Source organism: Biomphalaria glabrata, chromosome 8, assembly GCF_947242115.1.
Source record: "Biomphalaria glabrata chromosome 8, xgBioGlab47.1, whole genome shotgun sequence".
Classification (NCBI taxonomy): domain Eukaryota; kingdom Metazoa; phylum Mollusca; class Gastropoda; family Planorbidae; genus Biomphalaria; species Biomphalaria glabrata.
The window spans coordinates 43,803,934-43,818,582 of record NC_074718.1 but is presented as its reverse complement, the minus strand read 5'-3'; the positions used below and the strand labels follow the sequence as shown (position 1 = coordinate 43,818,582).

At 41.1% G+C, this 14,649-nt stretch overlaps 2 protein-coding genes and 1 pseudogene across 4 annotated transcripts in view; 2 read left to right on the top strand and 1 right to left on the bottom strand.

Annotated features, from left to right (window-relative positions):
* Window positions 1–14,649, bottom strand: part of LOC106075470 (alpha-1,3-mannosyl-glycoprotein 4-beta-N-acetylglucosaminyltransferase B-like) — a 104,278-nt gene that overhangs the window by 55,179 nt on the left and 34,450 nt on the right. The window lies entirely within an intron of this gene.
* LOC129927850 (putative uncharacterized protein DDB_G0282133) lies at window positions 3,741–7,193 on the top strand. The gene is made up of 2 exons (XM_056039390.1): window positions 3,741–3,800; window positions 5,070–7,193. Exons 1-2 carry the CDS (start codon window positions 3,741–3,743, stop codon window positions 7,191–7,193), a joined length of 2,184 nt encoding a protein of 727 aa, XP_055895365.1.
* LOC129927933 (U6 spliceosomal RNA) lies at window positions 10,171–10,270 on the top strand (annotated as a pseudogene).

Genomic DNA, 14,649 nt, shown 5'->3' with positions numbered 1-14,649 from the left:
TAACCACAACGGGGGTCCACCAATAATAGCCGTGGGCGGAGACAGTAATAGGCCGGGGAGCGATTGAAATGGACAAGGAAGGGGGGGGGGTAAGCAGAGATTTATTCGCGAGCAATTTTCTCCAATTACTGGCGAAGGGGTCACGAGGGTTAAGTCTGGACCAAGAATCCGCGTCCATCACTATTAACTCATCACACCGTAACTATTAATATTTTAATAATGCGGCTAAGGAAAACGTGGCACTGGCATATATGGCATCGGTAAAAAAAAAATAATCAAGGATTGGCCTCTTTAGTCACACAGGAAGTTTCAAAGGGAAAAGATCGTCTCTCGAGACGTACAATGCCACAGAGAGAAATAAACTATAAAACAAATGATAACTAAGTGTAACCAGTGTGTGTAGCGATAGTCAATCATCACTTAGTACAGCCCTTACCCATGTGTAAATTAGGATAACTATTGAATGTGCTAAAGGGTTCCCTGGCTCACTGTCAAGGTACGCGTTTCCGGTTGTCTGCACAATGGGTAAAAGTTCGAGGCCATGATTGCGTCATCCCCCGGCATAATGCTTCATGTCTGAACCAGAGCGTTTTATTTTTTCTTTCCAAAAGTATTTTCAGAAACATGTGCAAACAACTGTAGAGTTAGTCAAGAAATGAGGCTCTGCGTCTACAGAAATTGGAGCCTACGTGATGGCAGAGTTCCAAGACACTTCACATTAAGTATTATTCATCAAAAGGAAACAACAGAAGCCAGAACATGTCGAGCGAGTCTGGGCTCTCTCCAGATTTAGCAGTGAATTGAATTTGGTGCTAGTTTTTTTTTTATATAAATCACTGTTAACGTATTATTTCTGCTTATTTCTATTGTGTCTCTATGTCTGAAGTATTCAGTGTGCTTAGTTATTGTACGGTTCAAGTTGGTGATATTTATTATTTGGATAAAGTGAATTAGCGTTAAATTAGTTCTATACAGAGGATCCCTTGCCAGGCTTGTATATTGTGTCAGTAGATGTGCATCTAGAACAGCGGTTCTCAACCTTTTATGCTCGGCGACCCCTTTTTACAATACCCCACTCTGCCGCGACCCCCCTCCCGCTCACACACATACAGCAATGGAAGAATAGACAAATAGCAATCCATATTTTCGATGGTCTTCGGCGACCCCTGGCAAATCGTCAATCGACCCCCCCCCCCAAGGGGGTCGCGACCCACAGGTTGAGAACCCCTGATCAAGAACTACTATTACGTAATGACTTCACCAGTGGTTCCAGAGTTCATGATACAATAGCGTGTTAATAAACTGGACAGTACAGGATCGTGTACCCCACCAATACGTCGTCTCAGAGTACACAATTCTTCATTAGGTTTAACAGCGCACAATGTGGACACCTTCCTTTGTAGTGCAAGGTAGTTGATTTCCAGTTTTAAACGGATTAATTTCTATTGAAATGCGCACAATGTGGACACCTTCCTTTGTAGCGCAAGGTAGTTGATTTCCAGTTTTTAAACGGATTAATTTCTATTGAAATGCGCACAAAGTGGACACCTTCCTTTGTAGTGCAGGGTAGTTGATTTCCAGTTTTAAACGGATTAATTTCTATTGAAATGCGCACAATGTGGACACCTTCCTTTGTAGCGCAAGGTAGTTGATTTCCAGTTTTTAAACGGATTAATTTCTATTGAAATGCGCACAAAGTGGACACCTTCCTTTGTAGTGCAGGGTAGTTGATTTCCAGTTTTTAAACGGATTAATTGCTATTGAAATGCGCACAATGTGGACACCTTCCTTTGTAGCGCAAGGTAGTTGATTTCAAGTTTTAAACGGATTAATTGCTATTGAAATGCGCACAATGTGGACACCTTCCTTTGTAGTGCAAGGTAGTTTGATTTCCAGTTTTAAACGGATTAATTGCTATTGAAATGCGCACAATGTGTACACCTTCCTTTGTAGCGCAAGGTAGTTGATTTCCAGTTTTTAAACGGATTAATTTCTATTGAAATGCGCACAATGTGGACACCTTCCTTTGTAGTGCAGGGTAGTTGATTTCCAGTTTTTAAACGGATTAATTGCTATTGAAATGCGCACAATGTAGACACCTTCCTTTGTAGCGCAAGGTAGTTGATTTCAAGTTTTAAACGGATTAATTGCTATTGAAATGCGCACAATGTGGACACCTTCCTTTGTAGTGCAAGGTAGTTTGATTTCCAGTTTTAAACGGATTAATTGCTATTGAAATGCGCACAATGTGGACACCTTCCTTTGTAGCGCAAGGTAGTTGATTTCCAGTTTTTAAACGGATTAATTGCTATTGAAATGCGCACAATGTGGACACCTTCCTTTGTAGTGCAAGGTAGTTTGATTTCCAGTTTAAACGGATTAATTGCTATTGAAATGCGCACAATGTGGACACCTTCCTTTGTAGCGCAAGGTAGTTGATTTCCAGTTTTTAAACGGATTAATTTCTATTGAAATGCGCACAATGTGGACACCTTCCTTTGTAGCGCAAGGTAGTTGATTTCCAGTTTTTAAACGGATTAATTTCTATTGAAATGCGCACAATGTGGACACCTTCCTTTGTAGTGCAAGGTAGTTTGATTTCCAGTTTTAAACGGATTAATTGCTATTGAAATGCGCACAATGTGGACACCTTCCTTTGTAGCGCAAGGTAGTTGATTTCCAGTTTTTAAACGGATTAATTGCTATTGAAATGCGCACAATGTGGACACCTTCCTTTGTAGTGCAAGGTAGTTGATTTCCAGTTTTAAACGGATTAATTGCTATTGAAATGCGCACAATGTGGACACCTTCCTTTGTAGCGCAAGGTAGTTGATTTCCAGTTTTTAAACGGATTAATTGCTATTGAAATGCGCACAATGTGGACACCTTCCTTTGTAGCGCAAGGTAGTTGATTTCCAGTTTTAAACGGATTAATTGCTATTGAAATGCGCACAATGTGGACACCTTCCTTTGTAGTGCAAGGTAGTTTGATTTCCAGTTTTAAACGGATTAATTTCTATTGAAATGCGCACAATGTGGACACCTTCCTTTGTAGTGCAGGGTAGTTGATTTCCAGTTTTAAACGGATTAATTGCTATTGAAATGCGCACAATGTGGACACCTTCCTTTGTAGCGCAAGGTAGTTGATTTCCAGTTTTAAACGGATTAATTGCTATTGAAATGCGCACAATGTGGACACCTTCCTTTGTAGTGCAAGGTAGTTTGATTTCCAGTTTTAAACGGATTAATTGCTATTGAAATGAAGAGACACACGTAGCCATGACGTATATAAACACACCGGACAAATGCTCACACATACAGTGACACACGCTGATACACAGCCGCCAAGTAAGAAAAACTCATTGTATCTCACATTTCACTAATTGAATCCATATCTGTGAAGTCGATAATCAATGCGCGCTGTACGTCACGTCAACTCACAAGAGAGAGAGAGAGAGAGAGAGAGAGAGAAAGAGAGAGAGAGTGGACATTGAGGAGGAGGGGGAAGGAGAGGACTAGGTCACGGTAAACATCACTGGCAAGTGTTTATCGAATTTATTTAAGTTCACAATTTCAACTTGTTAGCCAGATGATCGATTGACGGTTTGATCAGTTGACGCCTTGAAACCATTCCAAACTGTTTCATAATAAGTTCGATAACCTCTTTCAGTCTTGTGAAAATGTCTCTACGGAGCACGAGTCAATAGAAACTAGATCTAGTATTTACCGCAGTTGAGGATATGAAACAGAACATCTATGATTCCAACAAAGTTATGGTCAAACTTAACAACACAAAGAAGGTGGGTAGCATTTAGAATAAAGACGAATTGATGCACTTTTATGCTCGAGGCAGCGATGACGACAAACGACCATGACCCAGGCCGACGAACGTATTACGTCGGCTAACGAGTGATAAACTGAAGGCTTCACGACAAACAGACCAAACTAAGGCCCGCGGGTCATATCCGACCCGTGGCACGCTGCTATCTGGCCCATTCAAACTTTTGACCACAGTGCAATGCATAATGAAGCCGACGGTGTTTATTTCCATCAGACTCGGTGATACGACACGAGAGTAGGAAATGTATGTACCCCAAGGTCGAGAAAAGTTCGTTACCACTGACATAGAACTATCGGAATGAAAAGTGGGTCACCACTGACATAGAACTATCGGAAAGAAAGGTTAGTCACCACTGACATAGAACTATCGGAAAGAAAGGTTAGTCACCACTGACATAGAACTATCGGAAAGAAAGGTTAGTCACCACTGACATAGAACTATCGGAAAGAAAGGTTAGTCACCACTGACATAGAACTATCGGAAAGAAAGGTTAGTCACCACTGACATAGAACTATCGGAAAGAAAGGTTAGTCATCACAGACATAGAACTATCGGAAAGAAAGGTTGGTCACCACTGACATAGAACTATCGGAAAGAAAGGTTGGTCACCACTGACATAGAACTATCGGAAAGAAAGGTTGGTCACCACTGACATAGAACTATCGGAAAGAAAGGTTAGTCAGCACTGACATAGAACTATCGGAAAGAAAGGTTGGTCACCACTGACATAGAACTATCGGAAAGAAAGGTTAGTCAGCACTGACATAGAACTATCGGAAAGAAAGGTTGGTCACCACTGACATAGAACTATCGGAAAGAAAGATTGGTCACCACTCCGCAAAGTGTAAATATCTCTCCGCATAGTGTAAACACCTCTCCGCATAGGGTAAATACCTCTCCGCACAGTGTAAATACCTCTGCGCACAATGAAAATACCTCTCCGCACAATGTAAACACCTCTCCGCACAATGTAAACACCTCTCCGCATACTGTAAATACCTCTCCGCATACTGTAAACACCTCTCCGCATAATGTAAACACCTCTCCGCATAGTGTAAACACCTCTCCGCATAGTGTAAACACCTCTTCGCATACTGTAAATACCTCCCCGCATACTGTAAATACCTCTCCGCATAATGTAAACACCTCTCCGCGTATTGTAAATACCTCTCCGCATATTGTAAATCGTGTAAATACCACTTCGCATAATGTAAATACCTCTCCTCAGCGTGTAAATACCTCTCCTCAGCGTGTAAATACCTCTCCGCATAGTGTAAATACCTCTCCGCATAATGTAAATACCTGTCCGCATAGTGTAAATACCTCTCCGCATAATGTAAACACCTCTCCGCATAATGTAAATACCTCTCCGCATAATGTAAACACCTCTCCGCATAATGTAAATACCTCTCCGCATAATGTAAATACCTCTCCGCATAATGTAAACACCTCTCCGCATAGTGTAAACACCTCTCCGCATAATGTAAATACCTCTCCACATAATGTAAACACCTCTCCACATAATGTAAACACCTCTCCACATAATGTAAATACCTCTCCACATAATGTAAACACCTCTCCACATAATGTAAACACCTCTCCGCATAATGTAAACACCTCTCCGCATAATGTAAATACCTCTCCACATAATGTAAACACCTCTCCGCATAATGTAAATACCTCTCCGCATAATGTAAACACCTCTCCGCATAGTGTAAACACCTCTCCGCATAATGTAAACACCTCTCCGCATAATGTAAATACCTCTCCGCATAATGTAAATACCTCTCCGCATAATGTAAACACCTCTCCGCATAGTGTAAACACCTCTCCGCATAATGTAAATACCTCTCCACATAATGTAAACACCTCTCCACATAATGTAAACACCTCTCCACATAATGTAAATACCTCTCCGCATAATGTAAACACCTCTCCGCATAATGTAAATACCTCTCCGCATAATGTAAATACCTCTCCGCATAATGTAAACACCTCTCCGCATAGTGTAAACACCTCTCCGCATAATGTAAATACCTCTCCGCATAATGTAAACACCTCTCCGCATAGTGTAAACACCTCTCCGCATAATGTAAATACCTCTCCACATAATGTAAACACCTCTCCACATAATGTAAACACCTCTCCACATAATGTAAACACCTCTCCGCATAATGTAAATACCTCTCCACATAATGTAAACACCTCTCCACATAATGTAAACACCTCTCCACATAATGTAAATACCTCTCCGCATAATGTAAACACCTCTCCGCATAATGTAAATACCTCTCCGCATAATGTAAATACCTCTCCGCATAATGTAAACACCTCTCCGCATAGTGTAAACACCTCTCCGCATAATGTAAACACCTCTCCGCATAATGTGAATACCTCTCCGCATAATGTAAATACCTCTCCGCATAATGTAAACACCTCTCCGCATAGTGTAAACACCTCTCCGCATAATGTAAATACCTCTCCACATAATGTAAACACCTCTCCACATAATGTAAACACCTCTCCACATAATGTAAACACCTCTCCGCATAGTGTAAACACCTCTCCGCATAATGTAAATACCTCTCCACATAATGTAAACACCTCTCCACATAATGTAAACACCTCTCCACATAATGTAAATACCTCTCCACATAATGTAAACACCTCTCCACATAATGTAAACACCTCTCCGCATAATGTAAACACCTCTCCGCATAATGTAAATACCTCTCCGCATAATGTAAACACCTCTCCGCATAATGTAAATACCTCTCCGCATAATGTAAACACCTCTCCGCATAGTGTAAACACCTCTCCGCATAATGTAAATACCTCTCCGCATAATGTAAACACCTCTTCGCATAGTGTAAACACCTCTCCACATAATGTAAATACCTCTCCACATAATGTAAACACCTCTCCGCATAATGTAAATACCTCTCCGCATAATGTAAATACCTCTCCGCATAATGTAAACACCTCTCCGCATAGTGTAAACACCTCTCCGCATAATGTAAATACCTCTCCACATAATGTAAACACCTCTCCACATAATGTAAACACCTCTCCACATAATGTAAATACCTCTCCACATAATGTAAACACCTCTCCACATAATGTAAACACTTCACCGCATAATGTAAACACCTCTCCACATAAAGTAAACACCTCTCCGCATAATGTAAACACCTCTCCACATAATGTAAACACCTCTCCACATAATGTAAACACCTCTCCACATAAAGTAAATACCTCTCCACATAATGTAAACACCTCTCCACATAAAGTAAACACCTCTCCACATAATGTAAACACCTCTCCGCATAATGTAAAATACCTCTCCGCATAATGTAAATACCTCTCCACATAATGTATCTTTATTTCCCCATTGTTTCTTCACAGTTTCTCTCTCTCTCTCTCTCAATATCTATTGTATTCTAGTGCTGCTCCAAGATCTGTATGTTACATTAATCCGACATTTATTTGGTTCAGTGCTTATCCCCATAGTTTCGCTGGCAATTAATGTAAACAGTTTGTAAGTAAACAGTATATCTTTAAGTAACTAGAAAGATCAAAATGGGCGCATGATATAAACCTATGTAGCTGCCTGGTAAAACCCATGCAGTTTACAAGGCAAAACCTATATAAATACCAGGTAAAAACCGATCTAGTTGCCAGGTAAAAAAAACCTATAGAGTTTACCAGTAACACTCAACAAGGTGGCCAGTTAAACTTATCTCATTGCATCTCAAGGCTATTTTTCCACTCGATTTAAAAGCCAAACATCGCTGGTACAACAATCGTTAATTAAACCTATACAACAAGTTAGGAATACTATTTCAGAATTCAATTGCCCAGTGCCGTATGTATTTCAAGCCTGGGAGGGGCAGTATTCCACAGCTCCGTTACGTTTATTGAATCAATATTTGTCTGACATTCTAAATATCATATAAATAAAGAAAATAAAAGGTAAGCCTCTTGTTTCTTGTTCATTAAGAACAGGCTGTACCGCACCCCCCCAAACCCCTCACACAGCCAGTTTTTCTCTTCCACTAAGAAAGATCCTGTGTCTGAGACCCCGGTACGTCGACGTGGTAGAGCAGCCGTTTAGGCGCTCGGGGAGTAATTGAAAAGGACACGTTCAATTAGGCCGCAGCGGTTCTCAACCTTTTAAGCTCGGCGACCCCTTTATACAATCCCCCACTCTGCCACGACCCCCCCACACACACACACACATACACACATACAGCAAATGATGAATAGACAAATAGCAATCCATATTTTCGATGGTCTTAGGCGACCCCTGGCAACTCGTCAATCGACCCCCCCAAGTGGGTCGCGACCCACAGCTTGAGAACCCCTGAATTAGGGGAATCAGTAAAGCACAACCCCTTTTTTTTATAATAATTTTTTATTTTACTGCAGTATATAAAAGGTGGCCCAAAAGTAGGCATACAGACCATTTAAAAGATAGTTAAGTAACTGTAAAGCTACTTCTGGGCCAAGCCATATAGTAAACATTCTCATCACCCCCACCCCCCCACACCCCGAAAAAAAACACACTATAGTTTAAAGGTTTGAACCTAATCCGAACCAGGGAAACCCGGGACAACAGTCCGGAAGCCTAGCGCTTACCGTTCAGCCACCGCGCCTCCACCCTAATTAAAATAATTAGTCCTACTTAAATATTCAAAACCAGTACAATGAGAGATGAGGTCACTGGTACTGCATACTAATGTGTTCAACCCAAAACGTTTGAGGATCCCCCGGTGCGCCGGGGCTTCCTACGTTGAGCCCTGTCGTATAAGGCTGTTTGCATACGGCTGGTCAAGCAATTAAATATTGGCCCTATCATTTGCCTCCCCCCCCTTGGGCCCCATCTCGCTACCAAAATGTTTGCTGACCTAACTGGCTCCTCGTGTCCCCGGGGCCTGACGGTGGGAAAGGAAGACAGTGAGACACTGAGGCAAGACAGAAGCCCTGAGACGGCTGGGGCTGAGACGAAATGTAGAAGCGACAGGTGTTCTGAATACAGTAGATCGACTTCAAGACTAGCAACAAGCCTTTTGTGTTACACATTAAGTGTCATGGAGTTTTTAATAGGCTGTAGCTCGATGACGAGAGGGAGGATGGGGAAGAGAAAGTAAAAGAGGGAGGGGAGGGAGAGGAAGGGGAAGAGAGAATAAAAGAGGGAGGGGAGAGAGGGAGGATGGGGAAAAGAGTAAAAGAGGGAGGGGAGAGAGGGAGGATGGGGAAAAGAGTAAAAGAGGGAGGGGAGAGAGAGTGATAGAGAGAGGAAGGGGAAGAGAGAGTAAAAGAGGGAGGGGAGAGAGAGAGGAAGGGGAATCAGAGAGTAAAAGAGGGAGGGGAGAGAGAGTGATAGAGAGAGAGGAAGGGGAAAAGAGAGGGGGATAAGAAGTGGAGAGGTAGGAAGAAAGAGGTTGGGAGAGAGAGAGAGTAGATAAAGTAAGGAAAAGAGGATCACTTTCAGACCTTGCGCTCTAAAAAGGGGGGGGGGGGAGGGCAGAAGATGTAAATGTCGCTAGAACAACGACCAACAGCCTTTACTTTCCTCAACTGATGTAAGCTACCTATTTAGAGTTGGGTGAACTCAGGGGCGAACTCACGACATTAGAGTTGGGTGAACTCAGGGGCGTCCTAAAACTCACGATATTCAAACTCCAGGTCTTCACCCAGATTTGAACTCGAGCGAGACCCCTCGTTTGGGAAAAGCGCCTTACCAGTCATCTACCAGGCCCTCAAAAAAAAAAAAAAAAAAAAGAATAGTTTAATAGAGAGAATCAAAATGAAGTACATAGCATTAGTCTCCTACTGAGGAGTCTGGATCTTTCCAGAGTTAGTGTTAGTGACCGAACTCTTTCTGACAGGCTACAATACAAAAAGATGTCTTCAGGACTAAGTCACGATGCCCCAATGTGAAGACTTGTCACTTAAAGTTGGACGAGCGTGTATGCTCCATTTTACGTCTGGTGTTCTGTTTTCACGTCTTCCACTTAGCTAGTCGAGAGAGATGACATGTAGACCAGTGGCGTTCTTGTAGTCCTGGGTGCGGACAGCACTGGGCCCAAAGAGGACAAAGGAAATGAAGTTCCCACAACAGATCAAGTCTGGGTTCAGCAAGATACATTGTGTTTAGACCTGCTTGGGGTTAAATAAATCTACCAGTGCATCAATACATTTCGTTGTTTCTTTCGTCGCATTTTTTTTGACAAAATATGCAAATTAACAAAACCATACTTAAAAGCTTGTGCCAAAAACTTAAGTGCACTAGGAATAAAAGTGTCCAATGATTATTGAAAGCTAGAGAACTACAGTACATATACTAAAATTGGAACGATACAGAGAAGATTAGCATGGCCCCTGCGCAAGGATGACACGCAAATTCGTGAAGCGTTCCATATTTTTAGAGCAAGAAAAATGAATTCTATATATCAAAAGAGTCTTACCAATCATTCTATTGGTACCGGCTTTATTAAAATCCGTTTAAAAAAGACAACAAAGTTACAAAAACAATGCTTATCTAAGAGAAAGAACCCTGCAAGTAAATGTTAACTTGTCTATTATTTTAAACAAGCTGCCAAAACTAAAAAATAAAATGATACATAACTTTAACTTGATTATTGTTTCCGAATACAGGAATCTTGTTTGGGCTAGCTGGCTCAAATGACTACATAATAATAAGGTGTTTGATCCTAATTACTTGGAATTAACATTTAGAAAAATAATGGACTTTAGGGTAGAGAATTATCTAGTTTGATTTTCATATACCTGTACAATGCTCATGTAGTTTTTCAGAAATAGGGTGTTGGGGGTCAGGGATATCTGATATTGTGTTGATTGTTCTGGAGCAGAGTATACTTGTATCATTTTTCTGTCTTTAGGGGGTTCATTGGTTAGGTAGTATGTCTTTGATATTAAATAATATTTCTATTACTATTATTATATTTTTAGGTTAATCACTTTTCAATTGTTTATGATTTAATACTTGTGAATTATGATAACTTACAAATAAAAACATATTGCCCACAAAAGAGGCAAGATGGCCCATAAAAGTGGCACATAAAGCCCAAAAAAGAGGCAAAGAAAAGATGCCTAAGGCCCAAGGATTCCTATGATGATAAAGCTAAAACTGAATTGCGCAAATTCTAAGGTTTCCTTTTTTTTAAAAAATTTAAACACGCTTATATTAATCCACTCTATCTGTCTGTATGGCAAGTATTTGAAAACGTCATTTCTCCCACACCCTTTTATCTGATAACACAAGAATTATGAGAAATCACGACTCAATATAAGCTTTGTTTTTAAGAAAGATATCTAATATTTGTTCGTGTTAGCATTTCTCTTACAGGTTAATATAGTGTAACCAATTAAAGACTTAATAAACGTTTCGACATTCTGTATTGTATAGAAAGAGCACGCCTGATGCACGATAACGTTGTATTTTCAAGTCGGTCCATAGCTAGATGTAAATCAACATTCGCCAGAGATTCCTGATTGTGTCAACACCAAGCAAGGACTTAGACAAAGGACTTTAAAAAGTAGGTCAAAGCAATGAATGAATGAATGTAATGTATTACTGTATAACATTTGATTTGCTACACACGACACAACACACTGGCAACATATACTTTATACATATACTTAACAAAACATACCCCAACAGAACACACTGACAGCACATAACAGCAACAGAACACACTAAAGGCACATGCACCAACAGAACACAATGGAAGCACATACACCAACAGTACACACTGACAGCACATACACCAACAGTACACACTGACAGCACATACACCAACAGTACACACTGACAGCACATACACCAACAGAACACACTGACAGCACATACACCAACAGTACACACTGAAAGCACATACACCAACAGAACACACTAACAGCACATACACCAACAGAACACACTGACAGCACACACAGCAACAGAACACACTGACAGCACATACACCAACAGAACACACTGACAGCACATACACCAACAGTACACACTGACAGCACATACACCAACAGTACACACTGACAGCAAATACACCAACAGAACACACTGACAGCACATACACCAACAGAACACACTGACAGCACATACACCAACAGAACACACTGACAGCACATACACCAACAGTACACACTGACAGTACATACACCAACAGTACATACTGACAGCACATACACCAACAGAACACACTGACAGCACATACACCAACAGAACACACTGACAGCACATACACCAACAGAACACAATGGAAGCACATACACCAACAGTACACACTGACAGCACATACACCAACAGAACACACTGACAGCACATACACCAACTGAACACACTGACAGCACATACACCAACAGAACACACTGACAGCACATACACCAACAGTACACACTGAAAGCACATACACCAACAGAACACACTGACAGCACATACACCAACAGAACACACTGACAGCACATACACCAACAGTACACACTGACAGCACATACACCAACAGTACACACTGACAGCACATACACCAACAGAACACACTGACAGCACATACACCAACAGAACACACTGACAGCACATACACCAACAGAACACACTGACAGCACATATACCAACAGTACACACTGACAGCACATACACCAACAGTACACACTGACAGCACATACACCAACAGAACATACTGACAGCACATACACCAACAGAACACACTGACAGCACATACACCAACAGAACACAATGAAGCACATACACCAACAGTACACACTGACAGCACATACACCAACAGAACACACTGACAGCACATACACCAACAGAACACACTGACAGCACATACCCCAACAGAACACACTGACAGCACATACACCAACAGAACACACTGACAGCACATACACCAACAGAACACACTGACAGCACATACACCAACAGTACACACTGACAGCACATACAGCAACAGAACACACTGACAGCACATACACCAACAGAACACACTGACAGCACATACACCAACAGAACACACTGACAGCACATACCCCAACAGAACACACTGACAGCACATACACCAACAGAACACACTGACAGCACATACACCAACAGAACACACTGACAGCACATACACCAACAGAACACGCTGACAGCGTATACACCAACAGAACACACTGACAGCACATACAGCAATTTTCTGACTTTGTTGGGAAGATAGAAATCTTCTACTTCTGACTTGGTTGGGAAGATAGAAATCTTCTACTTCTGACTTGGTTGGGAAGATAGAAATCTTCTACTTCTGACTTGGTTGAGACGGTAAAAATCTTCGACATTCTGACTTGGTTGGGAAGGTAGAAATCTTCGACATTCTGACTTGGTTGAGACGGTAAAAATCTTCGACATTCTGACTTGGTTGGGAAGGTAGAAATCTTCTACTTCTGACTTGGTTGAGACGGTAAAAATCTTCGACATTCTGACTTGGTTGGGAAAGTAGAAATCTTCTACTTCTGACTTGGTTGGGAAAGTAGAAATCTTTTACTTCTGACTTGGTTGGAAAAGTAGAAATCTTCTACTTCTGACTTGGTTGGGAAGGTAGAAATCTTCTACTTCTGACTTGGTTGGAAAAGTAGAAATCTTCTACTTCTGACTTGGTTGGAAAAGTAGAAATCTTCTACTTCTGACTTGGTTGGGAAAGTAGAAATCTTTTACTTCTGACTTGGTTGGAAAAGTAGAAATCTTCTACTTCTGACTTGGTTGGGAAGGTAGAAATCTTCTACTTCTGACTTGGTTGGGAAGGTAGAAATCTTCTACTTCTGACTTGGTTGAGACGGTAAAAATCTTCGACATTCTGACTTGGTTGGGAAGTTAGAAATCTTCTACTTCTGACTTGGTTGGGAAGTTAGAAATCTTCTACTTCTGACTTGGTTGGGAAGTTAGAAATCTTCTACTTCTGACTTGGTTGGGAAGGTAGAAATCTTCTACTTCTGACTTGGTTGGAAAAGTAGAAATCTTCTACTTCTGACTTGGTTGGGAAAGTAGAAATCTTTTACTTCTGACTTGGTTGGAAAAGTAGAAATCTTCTACTTCTGACTTGGTTGGGAAGGTAGAAATCTTCTACTTCTGACTTGGTTGGGAAGTTAGAAATCTTCTACTTCTGACTTGGTTGGGAAGTTAGAAATCTTCTACTTCTGACTTGGTTGGGAAGTTAGAAATCTTCTACTTCTGACTTGGTTGGGAAGTTAGAAATCTTCTACTTCTGACTTGGTTGGGAAGTTAGAAATCTTCTACTTCTGACTTGGTTGGGAAGTTAGAAATCTTCTACTTCTGACTTGGTTGGGAAGTTAGAAATCTTCTACTTCTGACTTGGTTGGGAAGTTAGAAATCTTCTACTTCTGACTTGGTTGGGAAGGTAGAAATCTTCTACTTCTGACTTGGTTGAGACGGTAAAAATCTTCGACATTCTGACTTGGTTGGGAAGTTAGAAATCTTCTACTTCTGACTTGGTTGGGAAGTTAGAAATCTTCTACTTCTGACTTGGTTGGGAAGTTAGAAATCTTCTACTTCTGACTTGGTTGGGAAGGTAGAAATCTTCTACTTCTGACTTGGTTGGGAAGTTAGAAATCTTCTACTTCTGACTTGGTTGGGAAGGTAGAAATCTTCTACTTCTGACTTGGTTGAGACGGTAAAAATCTTCGACATTCTGACTTGGTTGGGAAGGTAAAAATCTTCTACTTCTGACTTGGTTGGGAAGTTAGAAATCTTCTACTTCTGACTTGGTTGGGAAGTTAGAAATCTTCTACTTCTG

Excerpts from the sequence above, each read along its gene's own strand:
- LOC129927850 (XM_056039390.1), top strand. The coding sequence starts at position 3,741 with ATGAAACAGAACATCTATGATTCCAACAAAGTTATGGTCAAACTTAAC. Across the intron at positions 3,801-5,069 it reads AACTTAACAACACAAAGAAG|CGTGTAAATACCTCTCCTCA; the intron begins GTGGGTAGCATT and ends ACCTCTCCTCAG.